Consider the following 23,409-nt stretch of genomic DNA (forward strand, 5'->3'; position numbering starts at 1 on the left):
ACGGGGGAGATCAGCGAAGGACTCGATTGGCGCAGCAGAGGATGCTTGGCTGACTCTACTCCCTCCAAGACCATATTACCCTACAGTCACCACTGCACTATCACCAAGGGGGTCACAACAACTCACTCATACCCACACCCGCAGCCTTGGTCCCTTGACCATGTCCCGCATCCCTTCCTCTGGCGCTTCTACGCGCCCACCTTCCGTCCACTCCCTCTCCCTCTCCACCACTTCCGACCCATCCTCGACAGAGGTAGATGTCCTCTTGCTGGGATCTGGCTGGACCGGCGCCTTCCTCTTGCCCGAGCTACAGGCTCAGGACATCTCATTCGCCTATACCAATCGCTCCGGTGTCAAGGACGACTCGCTGCCCATCTCCAAGCGGCCCATCAAGTGGACCTGTCCCAATGGCGGAGAGTCACGGCTGAGCTGGAGAAAGGCAGTCAGGGCACTCCCCAGTGCCAAGCTGGTGGTGGTGGTCATGGCACTCAAGGATGAAGGCGCTGCAAGGGAGCTCGCAGTGGACTACGAGGCTGTGCTCCACGAACGGGGAATCGATAGCAAGACAAAGTGGTGCATACTCAGCTCCACCGGCGCATGGGGAGGTAAGTGTGAGGGGGAGGCGAAAGATGATTGTCACCTTGGAGAGCTCGCGAGAAACTGACGACATCTGCCCTCTTGGGCTCACCACCACTTCCGCAGCTGGCATACATACCTCGACCTCGCCGCTCAATACCCCATCCCCACGTTCAGCCTCCGAGGCCCGTCTGCTATCTACTCTCAAGGCGCAGGTCACAGTCTTGCACCTCGCCGGCCTCTATGGAGGCTCCTCTCGTCACCCGCTCAATTGGCTGCCCAAGGTGGCCGACACTCGGGAAAAGCTGCGCGAAAAGACTTCTCTGCATCTCATCCACGGCAAAGACGTAGCCCAGGCCGTAGTGGGCGTCTACAGCCAGCTCAACAGCAGCGATGGCGTGTGGGGCAAACGGTGGATCGTAACAGATGGCAAGACTTATGATTGGTGGAAGCTGGCAAGCGAGCTGCCCAGTCGCGCCAGGACCGACTACGCAGGATGGGTCAAAGAATTCCAGGCAGAGTACCAAGTCAAGACCTTGCCCAGGGCTTTTGCTTCCACACCAGAGCAGCTCCCACCTCGTTTCCTCGATCGAGCCCTACACACAGACGACTTCTGGAAGGTCATCGGCAAGAGTCCCCTCGCGGGCTCTGCTGACTCGACCGATTTGCCCATCTCTCCTGTGACAGGCCTGCCGGTCAACACTGCTGCCCTCACCAGTAACGATGGTGAAAAGGGTTCATTCGCGCCATCGTCGGCCGCCCAACCCTTCGCTCCTACCATTTCGAAGCGGCAAATTGATGACCTCATCTCCTGCTTGAAGCATGAGATCAGTCGCGAAGAAAAGTTCCCTCTGCCCACGTTACTTGAAGGCACCAACTTCTCTCGCTTTGGTTTGACGCACGAGAAGTTCCTCCATCTGCGAAAGTCTTGGCTAGAGTACCTCACCGCATCGAACAATGGCAGCAGCCAGACTCCCACATGGGCAAGTGACTGGAAGGAAATCTCCTCTCTTCAGCACTTTCTCTATCCTTTGCCCGATCTGCTGACGGCTTCGGACGTCTACAATACCCAAGCAGGGCTGCACTTTGTCCGCGTCTCGCCCTCGGCATCAACGCGTGCTCAGCGGAGAGTCATTCCCCTGATCTTCATCTCGGGATGGCCATCGACTTGCTTTGAGCACCTCAATGTAGCGCAGTCGCTCGCAAACCCGGGCGTAGACGTACCGCTGAGCACGCCCGCTTTTGACTGCATCCTGCCGTCACACCCAGGATATCTGTGGAGTGGCTCCCCCACTGTCGATTACGATGAGGCGACGGGCAAGAGTACCAATCGCTTCACCGGACCTGACGACGACCTCTTGGTGGCAGACATGGCCGATTTGTTGGACCAACTGATGGTCGATCTCGGCTTCGGCAAGACTAGCGAAGGCAAGGGCGGTTACTCGTTGCAAGGCACCGACTGGGGCACATTTGTCGGTCGAGAGGTGAGTGGAATATGGAGTCGTTCTGCAACGCAAGACCCTGATGCGCTGACGTGTGATTGTCCACCCTTTTGCTCTTCACAGATGGCCGCACGACACAAAAACAACGTCCTGTCCTGCCACTTTAACTTCTTGCCATCTCCACCACCTCGCCTCCAGCCTTCGCTTCTGCCCAAGACGCTCGTCGATTTCGCTTCGTCCAAATCCTCACTCGTCGACACCATCGCCTCCCTACCTCGCAAAGTCTCCGCAGGACACTTTGCAACCAGTGGCAACCCGACACACCTGCCAGAGCACATCAGTAATATTCTGGGTCTTCCTCACAAGCTCTCCGAAAAGGATGCGCAAAAAGTCGCCAGGGGCCTGGAGTTCCAGACGTCTGGGTCTGCTTATTCCAACTTCCACCGAACCAGGCCTGGTACCCTGGGCGAGATTATGCACTCCAGTCCTAGCGCCCTCCTTGCTTGGATCGGAGAAAAGTATCTCGCATGGACAGAGTAAGTATCCCAGGACTCAGAGCATATTTTCACTGCATCTGACGATCCTGACCTCGTCTCCTTGCCTCTCTTCACCAACCCCTCTCCCTCGAGCAGCGCCGACCCTACGCCACAAGAAATCGCCTTGATCCTCACCCTCTGGTTCACCACCTCAACTATGGCCCGCTCCATCTGGCCGTACCGCAATCGTCCTCCAGGAGGTCAACTCGAGTGGGCGGGCCGTCGGGAGTTTTTCATCTCCCAGCCCACGGGCTACTCTGATTTCCCCTTTGAGCTCATCCCAATGCCGCTGGAGTGGGTCAAGGGCACAGCGAATGTGGTTTGGCATAAGGAGCATGAAAAGGGAGGACATTTTGCTTGCGAGGAGAGGCCCGTTGAAATGGTCTGCGATCTGAGAGACTTTTTCTCAAAGTACTGAGAGGGACGCACGCCCCTCGCCTGGCTGTGCAGGAGAAGCGGCCACATACTCTTGTTCGGGTCCCCTACTGTAGATCCTACTTGTATTCTCGACTCAGTTCTTATAGATGGCGAATGATCCTTTAGTCTGTAGCACAACCCTTGAGCACGCGATAGTACTGCAAGGTGGTCAAAAGTACAGTAGCAGGGAGATAGATTACAGCACTCGCACTAAGACGACATCGATGCAGGACTACAGATAATGACGCGGCCGCGCCCGTGGTGACGCTCCACTATCCCCAGGGGTTCTCCGAAGCCTCCTGGAAGGTCATCGGTGTTCTGACCTTTGCAGCAGCTGTATCCACATCCTCCTCCTTGGCACGTCCACTGCCAACATACAAGCTGTCCAATGGCCGCGGTAAAGAGCCTTCCCTTGACATGTCCGCAGTACTTGGGACCTGCTCGTCCCCAGGTGACGCACCCCACCCGCCACCGAAGGCCGCACTAGACAGCGATGCAGCATTGCTGGACTTGCCAGCACCAGTAGCGTACGGCGATGCCCCCGTGCTGGTACCTGCAAAGGATTGCGGAGCTCCCCAACCACCTGCATCAAAGTCACTCGACGGGTACGTCTCCTTGGTTGCTGAGCCACTCGTACCGCCGCCGTTGCCGACACTTGTACCCGCGCCAAATTGCCGCGCGAGCTCACGAGCTGCTTCTGCAGAAAGGCCGTAGCTGCGAGCGCCAAGGGTGGAGTCCGCCGTAGTCTGCTCTGACCCAGGTGCCTCGTCCCCGTCATCAAAGTCGCTTGCAAAGGATAGGTTGACGTCTGAAGGGGGTGCATAGCCAGGTGGCTGCAGAGGCAGGTCTCGTTCAAAGGCAGCAGAAGAGTTGAACGGCTTTGCCCATCCTCTGTCAGCGCCATGCACAGAATTGCTCGCTTCGGCTGCGCTGGCCTCGGAAGGTGAGTCTCCCCAGCCCGGGTTGCTGTCTTGACGGTGCAGCTGCTCGTGGCGAGCGGAGGACGAGGCCGCCGCTGCTGCCGCGCTGCCTTGTGCATACACACCTCCAGGCAGACTCAAGGATGGCTTTTCCATCTCCACAGCAGCCGGTGCAGGGCTAGGCGCGGCTCTCGAGCCCAGAGTGGGCGTGGCAACCCTCGATGATGCTTGCGAGCTTGTCTGTGCTTTGCTCGAGGCTTTGCGCGAGCCAAAGATCGAAGACATGCTGCTTCTTAGCGATGGCCGAGGAGGTGGTTCGCGGATGACAGGGGTAGCCAGCGGTGCCACGCTCGCAGCTTGCTCATTGTTGGTAGCCATATCGGCACTGTTGGTGGTGAAGGAGGAATCCTTGACGGCTGGCGAGGAAGGCGCTGAGGCCAGCGACAAGGCCGGGAGAGAACTTTGCAGTTCCCTGACTTCTATGCCGCTTTCGCGCAATTCCGCAAGGATGGCATCCGTGTCGACGTGAGCAGAGCGGTTGGCTGGCAATTCTACCTCGGGCGTGGCAGGTCGATCCTCTGCAGGTGTTGCAGCAGCCTCAGGGGGCGTAAGTGTAGTTTCGGCCGGTGTGGCAGCAGCCTCTGCAGGCTCGCTTGGCGGAAGCGGGGCTTCTGCACTCGCACTAGCGGCTTCCTCTCTCGGTGGCATATCGTCTTCATCGTCCGCATCCGCATCGCCTTCATCGTATTCTTCCCTGCCTGTCCCAGCTTCTCTCTTGGGGACAACAATACCACCAGCAACGGTCGTGGGTGCTTTCGCTGGCGTTCCAGGTCTGGACGCGTCGGCAGTAGGCGTACCAGGAGCGGATCCATCGCTAGTCCCCTTGTTCCGTCTGAAGATGCGCCCAAAGCCACCCGTCTTGGTATTGACGCTCTTCATCTCTTCTTCTTGCTCAGCAAGATCGTCCAGGACCATCTGACGGTCGGGGATCTTGCTCAGATCTTCTGGTTCGTCGAACCAGTCCTGTGTGACCTTGAAGCCCACCTCGCTCATGACCAGCGGCATGAAGGCGCGATACTGCAGATGGCCAGGCACGGACGTTGTCACATCGACATTCTCAATGTCGGGGACCCGCTCCACTGGATGCAGACCTGCAATCGAGCGAAGACCACCAGAGGTAGCACGGAAGAGGTAGCCTAGAATCCAGTCGGTGCGGGAGAAGCCGTTGACGAACCTGCCAGATACGACGCTCCGGACTTCTTTCCAGGTCTTGTCACTGGCGGTGACGGGGGCACCGAAAATGTAGACATTCTGTACCACACCATATGCCTTCTTCTTGTGTAGCTCATGCAAGGCGTAAAAGATTGCTCTAGCGCCCAGCGAGAATCCAACCAACGTAATCGGTCGAACTCCCAATTGCCGATGTGCCAAGATGTCTGCCAGAATCTTGCCCGCCGCTTCTGCTCGAGTGGTAGCATTGGACCAAGGATTGTCGATGAGGTAGCCGAGCTTCGACAGCCATAGAGGCCAGGCCAAGGCCCCTAGTAACCCTCCTGCAATGGTTGCAGCCAAGACTTGCTGCACACCCATGACCAATGTCTCGTTCCAGAGGATGTAAATGGCGTTACCCATCTCCTTCATCATCTCCGGCTCCCAGAGCACACTGAACACGTCTCCCATGATACTGTCGATTACGCTGAAGGGTAGTCTGACGTCATCTTGGTCACCATTCATGAAGCCGGGCACCGTGACGATGCAATTCACCCTCTTGTTATTGTGGATGGGCTTGAAGGCAAACGTCTTGACGGATTGCGTTCGTCTTGTCATACCTCGACCCCCCACGGCAGCACCTCCAACGGCGCCAGTGGTAGTAATGAGGGCGGCGCCTCCCACTCCACCTAGGAACGACGTCGTACCACCGATGCCGACAGTGCCCAGAAAGCCTGCCAGACCAGCCCCCACCAAGGGAGCAGCGAGTCCAGCCGACAGACCAATGACCAGGCCACCACCTACGGTGGCTAGACCGATCATTGCCCACTTCTTCTTCGAGGCTTCGGCCTCGCGTCGGGCGATGGCGCTCTTGTCCTTGAGCTTCTCCACGCCCTCTTCGATTTCTAGAGCGTCGGTCACACGCTTTTCGAATTTGGTGACGTCCATCCAGCTGAGACCCACCTGCTCGGCCACTCTCTCCAGGAGCACTCGTGATCGAGCATCGTACACCGAGTCGGCCGTCATTACGAGGAACAAATCGCAGAGAATTGTCCACCGGAGGTCGAGTGTGATGTGTGTGTCCGAAGTGGAGAGCTCAGTCGTCACTCCGGGCAGAGCAGAGGGCAGAGGCTGAACGGATTGAGGTTCTGCAGTCAGGCCAAACGTCGAAGGCTGTGCTGGTGTTGCAGCAACATTCGCATCAAGAGCTTCGGCTTGCGCTGCGGTGTTGGGATCGGCTCGAAGCGGTGCAGCGGCAAGTGGTTCGGTGTCGTTCACGTCTTTGGTGACGGAAGGCTGATTGACATCAGGCAGCTCCTGATCGGTCTCAGCCCGAGGCGTGAACATTTCCGCGGGGGACTGAGTGCCGGTTGACCCTTCACCCAGAGTGGGTGAGCCTGAATCGTTGTCTCTGGGGGACCCCGGCACACTCTGCGTACTGCCGTCTACGCTGGAATCCGATTCAGCAACCTCATCCGCGGGCTGTGGCTGAGGCTCGGTGTGCTCTTGATCGTCGGCCTCCTGCTCCTCTCTGTGGAGTTCAGCCTGCTCCTTGTCGTGAGCTTCCTTTTCTTCCTTTTCCTGAGCGGCTATCGGATCATAGTCGGGGTTCTCTATTTGCTGTGTTGTGACGAGACTCGGGGCCAAGTCGGACGCCAATACGCCGTGGTCGCCTAGTGACTTGATCATGGCTTGCTCTGTCAGAGGGGTACGAGGTCGTAGATCAGCATCAACAAGTCCCTTTCTCGAAGCTCACGTGCGGCGCCTCCACTCCGATTCAGCTACCCGTTCTTTTTGGTTGAGCAGCTCGCATTGGATCTCCCCGCAGCTAGGCGAGAAGTTCCTGTCAAGTATAGCCCTTTGTGGTGTGTATCTAGTGGTTTCATCTTCTCGTGTCCCCTTATCTGTGTGCCTTGGTTCTATTCCCATTTACGCTCTTACAATGTTCAACTCACCACTTGCATCGATGTCCATGTGTTGGAACAGCCTAGCCATGACCTTGACTTCCCACTCCTCTATGCTTCTGATACTCTCCTTGAGGTCCTTGGCAGCGCCAGGCACCCGAGTCATCGCCCTTACCATTTCCTTGGCCTTGAGGGCGCACAGGCCTACGTAGGCTATCTTCTGCGGCTCACTCAGCAGCGACTTTGTAGTCATCATCTGGCTCAGTGGCGTCGCTGTAGACTCGCTCTGATGCGAGTATCCGATCGACGATTCGTCCTTGGCTGCCGATAAGGCAGAGTCTCCGAAGAGGTACGAGGTAGCGTCGTGCAGCTGATCGCCTTCTACGTCTTCATCGAGGCGGAGCTGCGTATATCCTTTTCCCTTTTCATCGTCCGACTCTTCTTCCGAGTCGTCTTCGTTGTTGTTGTTGTCGTCATCGTCTTGGTCTATCCGTTGCGGGCCGCTCCTGCTATCGTTCTCATCTGCTCGCCGGGAAGAGTGCATTCCCGGAGCGCCGGTGGGTTTTGCTCTCCAGTCGTAGCCCCGAGCATCGTTGAGCTTGAGAGACTTGCCAGTAGCATTCGGGAGGTATGCTCCTTGAGAAGTACTTTGATGACCTGTGCCTCTTCTTGTGGGACTGAAGGCTCGAGGCGCTCCGGTCATGGGCACCCGTGACGAAGATGGCCCGGCGTGATATGCCTCGTAGCGCGAGGACGATGGAGAGTTCTGCTCATCATTGGAGTCTCGCTCGTCGTCGTCGTCGTCATCGGAGGAGCGAGCTCCAGCGCGGCGCCGATGAGCTGGTGCGCTGCCACTGGCAATGACGGGCATCTCTTGCCAGTCATCGTCGTCGTCCATTGTCGCTCGTCTCGGGAAGGCGCTGGTAGTGGGAGACGGAGATGAGGGCTACTGATCGCGCAGGCCGGCCGCCTGTATCGTCGCTCCGCAGCCGGCAGTCCTACGGGCAGAGAAGGTGATGAGAAGCCCTGACAAGCAGGCAAGCGTCGCAGAAGAGCTGGAGGAGGTAAGCTGGCGTCTCAAAGGGTGATGCTTAGAAGGATCCATACGCCTTTGGTCAGTTGGTGTCTCTCCGGGCCAGGATCCCGCCTGGGCGTCTGTCTCCCTTTCCGCGTTGCCCCTTCCGGTCCGACTCCACTTTGACCCCTCCCTCATTCCGGTATCCCAGTCCTTCCGCAAAGACGTGGTGAGCTGCTAGGGAGATACTCTACTCACCTTTGTCAGCTGGACCAATGGCATGAGAGTGGCAGCGAGATGCTTCTCAAGAGCTGCATCGATAGCGTTCTTGCCTCCTCTGCTCACGAGGCATGTCCCGGGCTCATTACGACACCTCTCCTCCGCCGCTACTGCCAAGATGACCATCCTTGATGAACTCGACGCTTGGGATAGTAGTCCGCCTGGATCGACCTCGCCGAAGACGGCCCAGTCTGGCACACTCGCAACGTTGAACGGTACCACAACCAAGAGGGGAAAGGCCAGAGAGACAGTCCAATCAATTGGAAGGCCTGGTGCTCCATCTTCCAGCTCAACCCAGAAGGCAGCAGCTAGGTCCCGCATTCCCGCATCGCTTCTAGCATCCTACATCGACGCGCTTCCTCCTACTGCTACTGGAAGCTCCTCTGCGCCGCTCCCATCCCTATCCGCTTATCCCAAGGAGGAGCTGCAGGAAGAGGTTCGCGTTTGGGGATTCCGCTCTTCGAATGATCGGACCGCACTGATGGCTACCTTGAGAAGAGTGTGGGATGCCCTGCTCGAGCGCAGAAGCAGCGCGGTTCTTGAGTCGACGAGTGACGCTTCAGAGGAGGAGGATCTGATCATTTCACTCGCTCAGCAGCAAGAAGCAGCAGAGGACGGCATGCACATCCTCCTCTCCCCTTCCTCCTCCGTCACATCAGACCCCTCACAAGACGAAGAGCTCGGCTCGCTACCATTACCCGGACAGCCCGTCCTTCTCACTCCGCATCACTCCGCCATTCTCCGTCGCTCCATCACCCAAGACGAACAGCTCTACCAGCGCATCCTCCTTATGGAGCCTATACCCTTTGAGGAAATCTGGTCGCTCGTGCAGAGAGATCTGGCTGCTTTCCTAGGTGCCGGGGCAGGGAGGACCCCTCTGGACTTTGTCCTTGCCGAGGCAGAGGCAGAGGAAGAGACGGTGGAGGAGATGAGTGGTTCTGCGTCGGACGATTCGGATGTGCCTCTGGCCCTCGGTGCTGCTAAGCGCAAATCTGCTGCTTCCAGGTCGCCTACGAAGAAGCAGAAGAAGGCGAGGCGGAAAGATTCGAGGAAGAGGAAGCCGCTGGTGAGCCGGGATAGCAGTATGCAGGGGATCAAGGGACGATTGACGGAGGAGGTCAAGGCTTGGCTAGACCTGAGAGGCATTACGTGGTATGAGGGAGACTTGGTGGGACCCAGGACAAGGCACGCTTGAGGAGCAAGCCAGGCAAAGGAGATAGTCTACGAATGTGCTTGTGTCTACTTCCTCATACCAGTGTGCTTCATCATTGTCCCATCTCGGCGCATGTTCATACAGTGCGCAGCTCACTCTGTGATACTGCTGATGCATCGAAATGGTGGTTCAGAGGCCTGCATCTCCATGACGGCCCAGCGAAACCCTCTACACCTGCTTGATACCTCTACATCTGCTTTACACCTCTACATCTGCTTTACACCTCTACATCTGCTCTACACCTCTACTTCTTTCCTCCCTTTTTCTTTGGCTTCTTCTTGCTTGCTCCACTCGCTGCTGCTGCCGCTGGTTGTTGTGCTTGTCCAGCTGCTGACGTCCCCTCCCCTCCAGCCTTTGCCACGGCAACCCCTTCACCTGAAGATGCCCCTCCTGACGCCTTTGACTTTGCCGCCTGGACCTTTTCCTCCTTGCGCAGCTTCATTGCCCTCTTTTGAGCGCGCTGATGTTGCCGATGACCTGCTCCTCGTTCTGTAGAGACACGAGAGGAAGAAGGAGTAACAGGAGTGAGCATATTCTCTCTCTTCACCTTGCCTCCTACACACATGCCCCTCCTACTCACTCTTGCCAACCTTGGCCACTCCCTTCCATCCTCCGAGCTCCTCATCCTTCTTCTTCCTTGCAGCAACGACCTTGTCGCTCTTTCTCTCCTTTGCTTTATCCCTCTTCCTCAGACAGCCACTCAGACACGTCCTCAATGTCGAGCTGAGCATCTCTTGAAATCCAGCGAGGGCAGAGGCGGAGACTTGGGTGGAGAGGGCGACCTTGGACGGGGTGGACTTGCCGTCTGTCAGGCGGAAGAGGAGCGGGTAGGAGGAGGTGCTGGCGCTCGAGGTAGAGGCCATGGACGAGTCTCCTTGAGCGTCCTTTTGGTCTGCTAGAAGAGGCGCATAGGTGAGACGCTTCGAGGTGAGGTAGACGGAGCCAGAGGAGGCTGAATCGCTGTAGAGGGTGGTGAGGTGGGAGATGAACTGCGAGGGGGGGAGGGGAGGGCGATCATTGGAAGGGGGAGGGGGAGTTGGTCAGCATCGCTACCAGTGGTATCATCGCCGCCTTGTCCTACCGCCCTACTTACCTCCTCATTTGTGACGGATCGGACCATGGCTGCTTCGTAGATCGATCAGATTGCCGGAGATGGATACGAGCCGTGCAGAGTCAAAGGGAGGGAGGGAGGCTTCCCGAGGTGGCAGCCCTCGCGCGCGTGACAAGGCAATCGGAACGGAAGGACCATCGTCGAGCTCCGTCCGCCCTCGGATCTCTAGAATTCCGGGCCCACCCGCCCTGAGCGATTGCTGTCGTATCTTGGATTTTCAGGCACAAAGGGGGGGGGAGATTGGTCGGCACAAGATCATGGTGAAGGGAGGAGTATGAGTCTGTCCTTCCAAGCTTTGTGGCTGAAACCTTCTGAAGGGCATCACGCCGGGGTACTGTATACGCACAAGGGGTCAGGCACAAGGCACGGCTGCCCTCTTGGGCGTGCGTCCCTTCTCCGACCATGCATCTACAGAAGCGGACGAAGGGGAAGAATGAGGATATATACCAAGCTCGCCTCATCGTGTAGCGCCCTCATCTCCCCCCACACCACCCATCCTGCTCCTACCACGATGATCCGTCCCTTGATCTCACCATGTCTCGCCCTTGTCACCCATGCCGCCGTTCAGTACAAGGAGCCCTACGGCCACCACGCCGCCTTTGCCCTCGTCCTTTACTTGTGCACATCTCCCTTGCTCTTCCACCTTGTGGCTGAGCTCACCTGGATACAAGCACTCACACTGACCGTCACTGAGCTGTTCGCCTACGTCACCACCCTCTCAACCTCCATCATCGTCTACAGACACTTTTTCCACCCTTTAAGACGCCTACCCGGACCCTGGTGCGCCAAGACTTCCATGTGGGCCTGGGTACCCATGGAACGTTTTGGAACGCGAGCAAAAGTGCTCGATCGTCTTCATCAGCAATACGGTTGCGTGGTCAGGATTGGACCCAATTGTGTCAGCATCAATGATGGAAAGCTCTTGCCGCTCGTCTATGGAGCGACATCGGTCAGGGGCCCTCTCTACCAAGGTGAGTCGAGTAGAGCGAGGTATGACAGTGATGATGATCCGGCCGTGCTAAGTCGAACCACCACCCCGTCGCCTGACCTCCTTGCCCGCTACAGTCGTCTCACTGGGACCAGGTTCCTACAGCTTGCAAAGTGAGCCCACACGAGCCGGACATGCTGCCCGTCGCCGCCAGTGGGATCCAGCCTTCAGTGTGGCAAGCTTGCGAGAATATCAGAGCACCGTGGCCGAAAAGACTAGAGAGCTCATGGATTTGGTCACCTCGGACATCAAGTCGGCTTTCTCTGGGACCTCTCGCGCCTGCAGGAACGAGTACGCCGTCTTGGATGTCAACAAGTACCTCGGCTGGTATGCCTTTGACCTCATGGGCGAGCTGGGCTGGGGTCGCTCCTTTGACCTGCTTCACTCGGAGTCTAACCGCATCATGGTCAAGACGATCCACGAGAACCTCCACTACATCGCTCCCGCAGGCGCTGTCCCTTACATGGCCATGATCTTCAACTACTCGACTCACAATCCCATGCGAGAGTATCGAGCCTGGCTCCTCCGAGCAGTCCAGTGGAGAATGCACCAAGGTCAGACGAGTGCAGGGACAGGCAAAGCCCATCTCGACGTCTTTGGCCATCTCCTTGGCGAAAAGGAGTCGTCTGATGATACCAAGGCTCGACGTCCCAAGCCGAAATTGTTGGACCTGTTGTTGGACGCTAATCTCCTCACAATTGCTGGGTCCGACACTACCAGCAATGTGCTCAGTCTTGCGATTGTAGAGCTGTCGCAGAGCCCACGCATCTTGTCCGACCTTCGCAAAGAGCTCGCTAAAGTCTTTCAGCCCGACAACGAAGACCCATCTCTCCTAGCTCGCGAGGAAGCGACGCCATTGCTCCACGCCGTCATCCGTGAGACCTTGCGTCTCTGGCCTGTGATCCCTGCTGGGCCTCCACGCTCAATGACTCGGGATGTCTGCCTGCCAGGAGATCGAGTCGTCCCAGCTGGTGCCTGCCTCAGTGTTCCGATTGGAATCGTTCAGCGGGACCCGTCCAACTTTGTACGCCCAATGGAGTGGCTCCCTGAACGATGGCTCAACCCGGAGGACTACCAGCCTCACAATCTCTCTGCGTATGCTCCCTTTGGCTACGGGTCGACTGGATGTGTTGGCAAGGGACTTGCTTGGATGGAATTACGCTCGGTCCTCGCTGGGTTCGTCACGAGGTTCGACTTTGAGATGGACAGCGAGGCCGCAGAGGCTTTCAAGGAGAATGTCAAGGACTTTTTCATCATTCAGGTAGGGCCTTTGCACATGAAGGTCAGGGAGAGGGTGAGTGGGGCGAGACGTGATTGATGGAAATGTAGAGAAGGAGACGAGCGACTGAGGATCTACGGAAGACGAGCAAGTGACGATCTACGTAAGACGAGCGACTGAGGATCTACGGACCACAAGAAGCAGAAGTGGACCCACTACGTCGAATGTTGCCGGGATATCCGGGTGACGTTACGCACGCCAGTGGTGTTGTCAGAAGTATCTCTCCCTCCCCTTCTTTACATCCATCACAATGACATGAGTCTGTCCAATTCGAAGACGTGAGAGATGAGCAGCGCCAGCAGCAGCGAGAAAACGATGAGCATGTCAGCACTGCCTCCCGGAGGACACGGCAAGGGATACTTTGACACGATCCATACGGCGTGACCAGGCAGCCATGCTAGCCTGCGTCTGTCGTCCATCCTTTGAGCTTTCGTCTCCTTTCCCCTTTTCGAACAGCCTTTACGGAACTCAATTCCCGTACGACATAGCAAAGGGGGCTGGACCAGGCAGTCAGATGCGCCACCACACTACTGGCACACGACGACCGTACGGACACTCGTGGCAAATTCCTCCTCCCGCGTTTTCCTGACAGCGTGAGCGGTGGAGCGGTCGAGCGCGATCGCTCACATGACCGCGAGGCGCGAGCACGATCGATACCGTTTCCGCTTCCCGCTACCGCTTGCGCTTCCCGCTACCACTGCCACTACCACTCTTACTTTCCCATTCCTCCTTCTTCCCCAGTGGCGCTAATTGCACCTGTGTTGTCTCTGTACCCCGGATTTGACGGAGTCGGTGTTTGGCATCTAGCGTCTGTCTCTTTCCCCCCCGCAAAAGGGTGAGATGTCTATGTATATGATTGATTGCTGACCCGCGTTATCCGCCGCGGTGATAGTGTTGGCCTTTTTACTCAGCTCTCTGGAATGGCGGAAACGGCGCAAGAGGAGCGAGGGTGCAATCTGACTCTTTTTGAATTTGAGCTCCCGCGACCCCGCACTTTGGCAGCAGACAGTCTTTCCTCGGGCATCGTATCAGTTGCCGCCGGGCAAGGGACGGACGTCTACGGGGCTTTGCATGGACGGACGGACAGTAAGTAAGTAAGTCGTCGTCTTTTGAAACTCCCCCCTTTGAGATTGGCCTAGGCCGATCGCAGGGATGCAGTCCGAGATGCAGGCTGAGCCTGGAACTTGGAGCGTAGCGCGCGGGCACTTTTGCGACGGTCAGCCATCTGGTCACTCTCCAGGTGCAACAACGGCGTCTCGTCAGACCTCGGTAAGGGGAACCCCACAAAGTTCGGCTAGCGCGGGTGAGAGAGAGAAAATTGCAAGGCAGGAGGGGGGGGAAAAGCCCTGACTCACTACTAGCCCTCACGTAGCAACACCCACCCACTCACTCACCCTCCCACTGGTCCCGCGGGCGTGGGTGAGCAAGCCACGATAATATCGGCCTCTCCTAGCTCGCTCGCCGTGGAGCCCCGCCTACCTCACCTCACCTCTACTGACAAGTGACTTTGTTGGGTGCACAGGGACGCGGAGTCTAGAAGAATGCATCTTTTCTGTGCCTCGATTTCCAAGCGAGACACTGCACTCCGATCAGTCCGAGGGCATCAGATCCCTCTCTTTTCTCTGCATACGCGTTGCTACGCCTCGTGACGCCGTCAGCGCTTGGCGAGGAGAGAGAAGACGACGGGGGCAGTATAAAGTTGGCGCTCCCGCGAGTCGTGTCTTTGGAAAGGAACTGCTCTTTGATCCCATCTCTCCCCTCCCCATCCATCCACTCCCCCCCTACCGGCGCGCCTCCACTTCGTGCCCTTCGTGCCCCTCGCGCCTTCTCCCTTGTCCACGTTCCGCTATCCCGCCCGCTTGCATACCCAACCCCACCCCCCGAACCTCTACCCACGATGAACTCCTTTGCAGAACTTGCTTCGACTCCCACTCGTGTTCACAAGGCGGGTGAGAATGACATTCCCTTTGACATGTTTGCCGACCCACTCCACCCAACCCACTGGCCAGCATGGAAGAGACACGGTGCTCTCATCACGCTCTCGTGGATGGCCTTTGTGGCAAACTACGTTGCCGGATCCCACTTGACCGTCTTTGAGCCAATGGCAATCTACTATGGAGCAACGGTTGCTCAGATCGCAAAGTGAGTGGAGCGAGAAAAGCGAAGAGTGGTGCGTTGCACCCGCTCGCGTTGTGCTCACACACACTCTCTCCTCCACGTCTGCTCCCGCAGCACGATCGGAACGATGATCTTGGGTCTCGGAGTGGGCGCCTTCTTGTGGAACCCCCTTGCCGGAGCCATCGGTCGTCGCCCTACCTACCTCATCGCCTGGGTCCTCTTCCTCGCCTTCACCTTCTGGAATGCCTTTTCGCCCACCTTGGAGTCCTTCTTCGCAGCCCGCTTCTTTGCCGGATTCGCAGGATCGGTAACGCAGTGTCTGCCCGTCGCATCCATCATTGAGATGTACCGACCTCAATGGCGAGGAACCGCCATTGGCCTCTGGAGTCTCTTCCTCACCTTGGGTCCCCCTACCGCCCCCATCATCGGATCAGCAGTGACCCTCAGCCACAAGTGGCAATACGTCTACTACGTCGACTTGATCTTTGCCGGCGTGGCCTTGATCATGCTCATCTTCCTTTGCCCAGAGACCATGTACATTCCACCCTCCCAAGAGGCCCTTCGAGAGGCAATGGGCTCACAGCACGGCGAATACTCCAGCGGCATCGCCAAGCCAAACTCCAACATCGAGGACGACCAGGAGAAGAGCGACCCCCTCTATGTCGCTACCGATGACAGCAGCTCCGCTCGACCGCCCATCTCTGGAAGGATTGGAATGCTCTACAACCCTCTCAAGGAGCCAAAGCGCTTCATCATCGCAGCACTGCTTCCCCTGCGTCTGATGGGCTATGTCACCATGAGTCTGCCCGCCCTATACGGCGCCATCGTCTTTGGCTGGGGAGTCGGCTTTACGATCTTGATCCCTCAAAGTGTGGCCAGGCCGCCATACCTTTTCTCAGGAATGATCCTCGCATGTTGCTACATCCCCTTTTTGGTTGGTTCCCTCTTGGGCAAGATCCTGGGTGGAGTAGGCTCTGATTGGACGATGGCATTCATGGCTCGTAGGAGTGGCGGTGTGCGCCAGCCCGAGCACCGCATCTGGAACTTGTTCCCGGGTGTCATCCTCTCCTTTATTGGTCTGATGGTCTATGGCTTTGGCTTTGGCCATTACATGGCCTGGTGGGTGCCCGTGGTGTTTGGAGTGGGTATCTACTACATCGGTGTCGTCTCTTTGACTGGCGCTATCCAGGCGTACCTCAGCGACACAGCGCCTGCGGTCGGCATCGCATCTGTCCAGGTCTACAACTTCTTCAAGACTGTATGGTCGTTCGGAATTCCATTCTGGATTGCCGAGCTGGTAGGTCTGGAGAGCTGGGCGATGGGAGACGGGTCAATGATGGTGACAGGCAATGTCGCCGAAGCGGTCATTGTCTTGGTCTTCGGCCTGCTACTCTGCGTGGGGCTGATCTTGTTCGGAAAGAAGCTGAGGACAGCCCAGAAGCTGGGGATGTAATCGGTCCACAGGTTGTAGCGTCATTGTCATCTCTCTTTGTCTTCAATGTATCCAGCAGGGTGTCCCCATTGTACGCAGCAGACTGTTCCCAATGTACGCAGCAGAGTGTGTATCCAACGGACGCGGTAGCGCTTCCGCCCGCGGGGCGCGCGAATCTGATAAAGCCGCTGCCGGAGATAAGCGACACGTGGTTGAGCATCAAGAGGCGCGAGTCCAGTAGCGCTCCAAGAAGCTCTTCTCGCTGGATCTAGGGTCTTCTTTGTTGTCTGCATTCGATCCCTGTCATGCTTGAGACGATGGTGGGATGCGGGCTGCCCGAGCCCTGCTGACAATTCCTGCAGGTGTGGCGCTTATCTTGACATAGGTCATCATGGAGGTAATCCTACACCAGATCAGGGCCGTGATCAGCGTATGCAGCCATTCCTGGTGCCTGAATTCCCTCCGCCTATCTCGCAGTCGCTTGTCGATCCTTGCGGCTGTTTAACTTGCTCAGGGCGTGTTCTCAGCCCGGCTGTGTGCCTGACAGGCATCGGCTCTGGGCCCATAAGCAGCAAAGATAAGGTAGCGAAGCTCAAAAAAGCACCGTCTCGAGGATTGGAGGATGGAGGATGGAGAGCCGAAAGATCCGATGGAGTGTGGTGGTAACGTGATAAGGACAAGTAGATTCCCGAATCTGCCACGGTTGCAAGGTTGAAGGGGCTCTGGGGCTCCAGTCCTTGTAAGTCTCTCTCCTATCCTCATTGAGTAAGGCGATAGCACGAGCTCTGTGTACCATGGGCTAGACTGATAAAGATTGGCAGACGATGTGCAGTAATATTGACAAAAGGGCAGCTGACCTGATCGTGTCTGCTCATGCAGGGCAAGTGAGTGTCCGTGAATTGGAGAATCTACTAAGTGGGTCACGCCACACCTTGTGCACGCTGCCTCTGTGTGGTCTTTGCATATGCCACTGGGGTAAGGATGGGAAGGTGTGTATGTCCTCCAGCGCACCACAGACCTGCAGAGCGTCTGCGTACAGCGCCACGGTAGAGCACCGAGTAGCGGCCGGGACAAAGGTGCATCGGGCCTTGGCACCTGTGTTCTGGGTGGCAGGCATCAGACCGCATGTCAGGGACTTCCGGATGTGATCTGCAGATAGCGGAGTTCAGGGACCCGCCGGGTTTTTCTGCGCCTCTCGCGGAGGTGCAGCTGACTGCTCACGCGCCTCCGGTGTCTGTGCCCGACGATCCCGCGCAGCTTCCCTCGGGCGCCCTGCCATATTTTCCCGCCTCCAGTTATCAATTCCACACAGTGCTGCGATACTGCCTACCATATCTTGCCCAATTCCTCTAATTGCAATACCCCGGAGTCCGGTGCCAAGCCATCAGCCAAGCCTTCGGCTAGCGCAACCGAAATGTCAGAGCGCAGCTTGGCAGAAGAAAGGCGGAAGATTCGCCTCCCGGCGGCGTACTGGCCGCGACCAGGAGGCGCATGAGGAACCAGCACCCCGTGACCGGTACTAGAGCCGTCGGCACTTAGTAACACAGGATTGCCCTTGTCGATGGCTTCTTCCAGGAAGGCAGTGGGCCTGTCGTCCGACTCTTATCAAGGATATGGTGCTTCATTGCCTTTTCCAGCCAGATAATGGCTGTTCCGCTCAGGTCTGACCTTCACTGACTCACTGGAGCGGGAGGACCAAGGTGAAGATAAGCGTCTCCAATGTGCCTCGCAACGAGGCAATGAGGACCTGAGTCATTTAGCTATATAGAGCCGCTCAGAAGGCCTTTTCTCGCATCGAAGATCGAGCAAGCAGCCCGTCTCAGGTGGCCTCATCTATTCCCTTCCCTTCCTCCCCTCCTCACCCACCACTTCTTCAACTACACTATGGAGAGGAACGACTACTATAGCACCGGCATCGCCGACCCAGCAGTGGCTACTGCCACCCGACTCCACCCGAGAGTCAGCACCGAAGCAGCGCACACCGACATCGTCCACGCAGAGGGTCAGCCCGGCCTCGAGCGTATCTCTACCGAGAAGTTCAGCGAAAAGGGCATCGACGCCGATGAGAAGGAGCATCTACCTTATAGTCAGGAACCAGAAGACGCCGAAGACAGACAAGAGGCTTTCACTGCTGCCGATCTGGCTGCCGGTGTCCCTTTTCCCGAGTCCTCCCTCCCGCACGAAGACGGAGATGGCTTGACCGTTCGAGCCCTTGTCATAGGAACTGCTCTGGGCCTCGTCATCGCTGCTTCCAACATCTATCTCGGACTCAAGACGGGATTCACTTTTGGTGCCAGCCTAGAAAGTATCATGATTGGCTTCGTCGGTGGCAGAATCTTTTACTAACCAATCGGTCTGACTCCTCCCATCTCAACCTCACAGTTCTCAAGCCTTGTTGGATTCGTTGTCATCAAGGCCATCGCTCGAACGATGCCTAACAAGCTCGGAGGAGGCTTTTTCGGACCCAAGGAGAACGTTACCATTCAGTCCGCTGCCACGGGCGCCGCTGGTCTCACGTCGATGTTCGTCGCGGCAGTGCCCGCCATGTACCGCTTGAACCTCTTGGGTTCCTCGCCGCAAGCCGACTTCGGCCGTCTCTTCACCTTCACCTTTTGCTCTGCGTTCTACGCTTGCTTCTTCGCTATTCCTTTGCGACGCTTCGTGATATTACGTCAAAAGTTAGTGTTTCCCACACCAACGGCGACCGCCCTTGCAATTCGTGCCATGCACACTGCTTCTGGCGCTGCTATTGCTCGCAAGAAGACCAAGGCTCTGGGGATTGCCTTTATCTGCGCTCTGGCATTCGTCGTTCTGCAGGGCTTCCTACCAGGAATCCTTCAGGACCAGCACATGTTCTACTGGTTCGCAAGTTGGGGATGGAGCTCTGCTCAGTACGTTGACTCTTGGGGATGGTACACTACTATCACTCCCGCATTTTTCGGTACAGGAATGATCGCTGGCAACAACGCTTCCTTCTCCTTCTTGGGCGGTCTCTTCCTTGCTTGGGGTTTCCTCGGCCCAGTTCTGACTCGTACAGGAGAGGCTGCATGCAAGCTGTACAGCGTCGCGTACGAGGACGACACTCTGCCTCCCGAGGCCTACACCTGCTACAGTATGAGCATCCCCGCCGATCTGAAGATGGCCTCACCAAGATACTGGATGATCTGGCCCGCCGTGCTGATGATGCTTGTCTACTCGTTCATGGAGCTGCTCATGAACTGGAGGCCCATCTACTACGGTGTTCGAGCTGGAGTCCTGTCGCTCGCCAGCAAAGTCACTAAGAAGGAATACGACATGAAGACTGGTGAAGAGATTCCCGACCCTGCACCCGCCAGCCAGCAGGTTCGAGGCATCTGGATCTGGGGTGGTCTCGCAGCATCTATTCTCATGACTGTCCTAGTCTGCGCTCTACAATTCGACGTGAGTATGGGTGTTGATGAAGGGTATGGATCTTGCGGCATGCTGATGTGTTTGTATATCTCCTTCTTCCCGACTTTTCCTCTGACCCTGAAGATGAACGCGGGCAACGCCATTCTCGCCATCGTGCTGGCCTTCATGCTCTCGTTCATTGGCCTTCAAAGCTCCGGTACTACGGACATCAACCCTCTCTCTTCGGTTGCCAAGGCCACTCAGCTCATCATTGGTGGAGCCGTCAAGGGTCAGGGCGTCACTGGCAACGCCGCCATGCTGCAGAACTTGATTGGTGGTTCTATCGCCTCTTCCGCCGCTGCCCACTCCGTCGATATGGTAGGCGATCTCAAGACTGGTCACTGGCTTAGGGCTTCCCCCAAGACTCAGTTCTGGGCTCAACTGTTCGGCTCCTTGTGGGCAGCTCCATTCAGCGTCGGTCTCTATGTCCTCTTCGTTGCCGCATATCCTTGCATCAACGATGGCGACATTGAAGTCTGCCCTTTCTCCGCTCCTTCGGTTGCCGCTTGGCGAGCTGTTGCAGTCGCGGTAGTGTCACCCAAGCTGCCCATAACTCTGAGCAGTGGTCTTACTGCGATTGGCATGTCCATCCTGGCTGCCTTGACCGTCTTCGCCAAGTACAAGTGGATCCCAGCAAAGTACCATTGCTACATTCCCAACTGGAACGCCATCGGCATTGGCTTCCTCGTCCCCAACTGCAATTACGGTATCTCCATGGCGACTGGAGCTATTCTCGTCTCTGTCTGGTCTAGGAGATGGCCCGGAAACGCCGACATCTTTGCCTACGCTATCGCCGCCGGTCTTGTCGCAGGTGAAGGAATTGCAGGAGTAGTCAATGCTATCCTCCAGATTGCAGGAGTAGCTCAGGCTAACTACGGCTCGACTGTTGGTCTTGCCCCTTGGATGATCTGAGTGGGGTTCGCAGGTAGACAGCGAGGTAAGCTGGGCTGGAGAGTCAGCTGACGATTCGGCTGAGTGGACCTCGCTTGTGTTGTGTTCTGCTTCTTTTGTCACGTTTTATCTCTCTCATGGGTACAATTGATATCGATTCTCACCATGCACTGCTCTGTGACTCCGCAGACTACGCTACTCAGTATGGTGACAGGGCGTATGTCTGTGCACGCGCGTATGGCGGGTGCATATTAGTGCCCCTGACACGCCTCAGGGCGAGGACCTGCTGCGCACTCGTCCCTTTTCCTTTATCACATCACATTTCGTCCGTCTTCACCACTTTTCCCTTCCTCTGTTCACCATGCCATCTCCTCACATCCATGACCCTCCCACTTCATCGCTAGAATCGAGCACCGCCGCAGCAGTGAGTTTGCATACCCTGAGACACTGCTGTCATTCGCCTTTGCGTCCACTGACACAAGGCTGGTCCTTCACTTCAACAGACATGCTGAGTCGATGTCAATGACACCAGCCTCTCATCTCACAACAGACACGTCGCCACCAAGACTAGCCATCGACTCGACATCCGCTCGACACAAGTCTCCCACGCTCACCTCGTCCAGATAGACGTGTCAACGCTAGCAGAAGAGTGAGTCGACGGCGAACACAGCCCTTGATGTGCATGCAGAAGCCAGTAAGAGCAACTTGCACTCACACTCATCCGCACTCACACTGCTTCACCCCGTCGTAGACTCCCCAAGAGAGTATGACCTTCACCAACACCACAACCCCCCTGCCTTTCAGCAGCATACATAGGTCTCACAAGATGCTGGAGCCATCTCTACCGGTCAAATTGCAAGATAAGCTACGGAATTCGACAGCACTACCGATGACCCTTACCGACACCTGCCCAACTAACAAGGGCTGACGAGTAGCTAAGCACACTGATAGTGAGTCCAGTGTCACCTAAAACGACGCAATGAGCGTCAAGGAGCTGAGCACGTACATCTACTCCTTACTTTTTGCCACAGACACCGTCACACACTGTGACTCACCTTCAACACCAATGCGACTCGTCTGACATAGCGCTTCACGACACCGAAGCTACAACCAGTCACGACTATACTCGACTCATCATAAGGACACACTGATCTGCCATGTCAACTGCAAACGACCAGACGCGCAAGGCCATCAAGCGAGCTCAGCCGACGAAGAAGGTCCCGCTATGCCTCCAAGTCGCTTACTTTGGCACCTCTCATGATACATCGACCGTCATGATATTAGCTACCAGTCGCTGTCTATGAAAGTAGGCTTCCACTACCCATACGAGGACATCAAGTCCACACAATCAACCTACCGTCGACCTGCCCTGAATCACGATGCTTACAACCCACATACGAGATTGGAGCCACCTGTCCTACACAGACTCGACTAGTGGACACGCGCGGCAGGAGAGTCATACGGACAGTAATCATGCTCCAAGAAGACCTCAAGGACCACTTCCACTTTGACACGTACGACTGACAGAAGGCAGACACCAAGCATGTGCCAATACATGCATGACAACACACCTTGCGCCATAGAAGACAACAGAGTTCCTTTCTTGTTGCTACAATGGTGCAGCACACCTTCATCGACTTAGTCATCTGTCACGCTGTCTCCAGTCGTCTCAGAACGTGTACACACCATCAGCTGTATCTACATCCAGTCCGAGTCTCGTGGCTGGACACTCCGTGCTGACGTTCGCAAGCTTGACCGTTGCACGGTGGGGTCCAAATCGCCGGGCTATAGAGGACAAGCGGCGCGCTCTGCTATGTGTCGATTCGATGTGGTAGACGAGGCTAGAGAGCGCAATGATAGACCCAGCCTCGGGGGGAATGCAGCTCCTCCTCGTCGTCCTTCCACCAACCCAGTCGTTGGAAAAAGGCAAGGTGAGGGTAAATCGGGCCAGCCAACCCGCGCTAAGGCGAGCCCGAAGTCGGCCTCTGCCTCAAGCAAGAAGCGCCGCTAATCGCGGTTCGAACAGATTACAAGTCTGCGAGCCCTTTCCCCCATCATCATCGATCTCAACAGTCCTCCTACGTGGCCCGCCAGGGTCGGTCTTTCAGACTACCGACCTCGCCTGAAACCCTCAATCGATACGAGCGTCTCCTACATCACCTCCCATTCTGCCTTTCTCGTTGTCACTCCTCTTCTCTGATCCCAGATAGGTGACCATTGTACAATGAGAAGGCCCCCACCGTCCGTGTAGCTGCTGTTCTACAGAGCTCGTCACCCGAAATCCTGTCACGACTTTTTCAATCCATACCCCTTTCGAAGTGTTACTTCTTGGCGCCGAGCAGACCATCGGTGCACGAAGTGTTCGAGACACGTGCGTTCTTCACAGCCGCGATGTGGTGAGGTGGAAGCCACTAATGTATACGACGGCTGCTACTGAGGTAAGCGCTACGAGATTGACAATCCCGGGTATTGCCGCAACCCTCCAACCGAGATTGACCGCAGAGTCATCGTGCAAGCTTCGTGCAGGCGTGTGTGGCTCGTCACTACCCTTGACTGCGTGTACGCGATTGGCAGCCTCCGAAGAGTACGATCGTGCGATATCGCTTCCACGAGGGGAGCGGGATATCGCTCCCACGAGGGTGACGCAAGA

The 23,409-nt window shown here is 56.7% G+C and overlaps 7 protein-coding genes across 7 annotated transcripts; 5 read left to right on the forward strand and 2 right to left on the reverse strand.

Moving 5' to 3' along the window:
* The first annotated feature begins 92 nt into the window (after positions 1 to 92).
* On the forward strand, positions 93 to 3,084 carry BCV69DRAFT_285633 (alpha/beta-hydrolase). Its single transcript, XM_025493455.1, has 4 exons — positions 93 to 605; positions 703 to 2,060; positions 2,142 to 2,554; positions 2,651 to 3,084. Exons 1-4 carry the CDS (start codon positions 161 to 163, stop codon positions 2,970 to 2,972), a joined length of 2,538 nt encoding a protein of 845 aa, XP_025344912.1. The 5' UTR covers positions 93 to 160; the 3' UTR covers positions 2,973 to 3,084.
* Positions 3,085 to 3,134: 50 nt separating this feature from the next.
* On the reverse strand, positions 3,135 to 8,112 carry BCV69DRAFT_285634 (DUF726-domain-containing protein). Its single transcript, XM_025493456.1, has 2 exons — positions 7,056 to 8,112; positions 3,135 to 6,797 (listed from the first exon to the last, which is right to left on the reverse strand). Exons 1-2 carry the CDS (start codon positions 7,900 to 7,902, stop codon positions 3,244 to 3,246), a joined length of 4,401 nt encoding a protein of 1,466 aa, XP_025344913.1. The 5' UTR covers positions 7,903 to 8,112; the 3' UTR covers positions 3,135 to 3,243.
* A 304-nt stretch (positions 8,113 to 8,416) lies between these two features.
* On the forward strand, positions 8,417 to 9,493 carry BCV69DRAFT_301778 (hypothetical protein; the record flags this gene model as incomplete). The annotated part of the gene is made up of 1 exon (XM_025494597.1): positions 8,417 to 9,493. One exon carries the CDS (start codon positions 8,417 to 8,419, stop codon positions 9,491 to 9,493), a length of 1,077 nt encoding a protein of 358 aa, XP_025344914.1.
* Positions 9,494 to 9,624: 131 nt separating this feature from the next.
* On the reverse strand, positions 9,625 to 10,700 carry BCV69DRAFT_120176 (hypothetical protein). The gene is made up of 3 exons (XM_025489145.1): positions 10,605 to 10,700; positions 10,092 to 10,500; positions 9,625 to 10,000 (listed from the first exon to the last, which is right to left on the reverse strand). Exons 1-3 carry the CDS (start codon positions 10,629 to 10,631, stop codon positions 9,756 to 9,758), a joined length of 681 nt encoding a protein of 226 aa, XP_025344915.1. The 5' UTR covers positions 10,632 to 10,700; the 3' UTR covers positions 9,625 to 9,755.
* A 433-nt stretch (positions 10,701 to 11,133) lies between these two features.
* On the forward strand, positions 11,134 to 12,928 carry BCV69DRAFT_301780 (cytochrome P450; the record flags this gene model as incomplete). Its single annotated transcript, XM_025494598.1, has 2 exons — positions 11,134 to 11,593; positions 11,688 to 12,928. The coding sequence occupies 2 exons, from the start codon at positions 11,134 to 11,136 to the stop codon at positions 12,926 to 12,928; spliced, it is 1,701 nt and encodes a 566-aa protein (XP_025344916.1).
* A 2,193-nt stretch (positions 12,929 to 15,121) lies between these two features.
* On the forward strand, positions 15,122 to 16,545 carry BCV69DRAFT_285639 (MFS general substrate transporter). The gene has a single exon (XM_025493457.1). It carries the CDS (start codon positions 15,135 to 15,137, stop codon positions 16,458 to 16,460), a length of 1,326 nt encoding a protein of 441 aa, XP_025344917.1. The 5' UTR covers positions 15,122 to 15,134; the 3' UTR covers positions 16,461 to 16,545.
* A 1,778-nt stretch (positions 16,546 to 18,323) lies between these two features.
* On the forward strand, positions 18,324 to 20,901 carry BCV69DRAFT_274769 (OPT superfamily oligopeptide transporter; the record flags this gene model as incomplete). The annotated part of the gene is made up of 3 exons (XM_025491048.1): positions 18,324 to 18,761; positions 18,822 to 19,859; positions 19,953 to 20,901. 3 exons carry the CDS (start codon positions 18,324 to 18,326, stop codon positions 20,778 to 20,780), a joined length of 2,304 nt encoding a protein of 767 aa, XP_025344918.1. The 3' UTR covers positions 20,781 to 20,901.
* Between the last annotated feature and the right edge of the window lie 2,508 nt (positions 20,902 to 23,409).

Source organism: Pseudomicrostroma glucosiphilum (assembly GCF_003144135.1).
Source record: "Pseudomicrostroma glucosiphilum strain MCA 4718 unplaced genomic scaffold BCV69scaffold_20, whole genome shotgun sequence".
Classification (NCBI taxonomy): Eukaryota; Fungi; Basidiomycota; class Exobasidiomycetes; order Microstromatales; family Microstromataceae; genus Microstroma; species Microstroma glucosiphilum.

What these genes read in the sequence shown, in the direction of transcription:
- BCV69DRAFT_285633 (XM_025493455.1), top strand. Translation starts at nt 161, where the DNA reads ATGTCCCGCATCCCTTCCTCTGGCGCTTCTACGCGCCCACCTTCCGTC. An exon ending in CTCCACCGGCGCATGGGGAG is followed by an intron (nt 606 to 702) that starts GTAAGTGTGAGG and finishes CCACTTCCGCAG; the next exon opens with CTGGCATACATACCTCGACC. An exon ending in AAGTATCTCGCATGGACAGA is followed by an intron (nt 2,555 to 2,650) that starts GTAAGTATCCCA and finishes TCCCTCGAGCAG; the next exon opens with CGCCGACCCTACGCCACAAG.
- BCV69DRAFT_285634 (XM_025493456.1), bottom strand. Translation starts at nt 7,902, where the DNA reads ATGGACGACGACGATGACTGGCAAGAGATGCCCGTCATTGCCAGTGGC. An exon ending in CATGGACATCGATGCAAGTG is followed by an intron (nt 6,798 to 7,055) that starts GTGAGTTGAACA and finishes CCCCTCTGACAG; the next exon opens with AGCAAGCCATGATCAAGTCA.
- BCV69DRAFT_120176 (XM_025489145.1), bottom strand. Translation starts at nt 10,631, where the DNA reads ATGGTCCGATCCGTCACAAATGAGGAG. An exon ending in GATCCGTCACAAATGAGGAG is followed by an intron (nt 10,501 to 10,604) that starts GTAAGTAGGGCG and finishes CCCCCCTCGCAG; the next exon opens with TTCATCTCCCACCTCACCAC. An exon ending in AGTGGCCAAGGTTGGCAAGA is followed by an intron (nt 10,001 to 10,091) that starts GTGAGTAGGAGG and finishes GTGTCTCTACAG; the next exon opens with AACGAGGAGCAGGTCATCGG.
- BCV69DRAFT_285639 (XM_025493457.1), top strand. Translation starts at nt 15,135, where the DNA reads ATGATCTTGGGTCTCGGAGTGGGCGCCTTCTTGTGGAACCCCCTTGCC.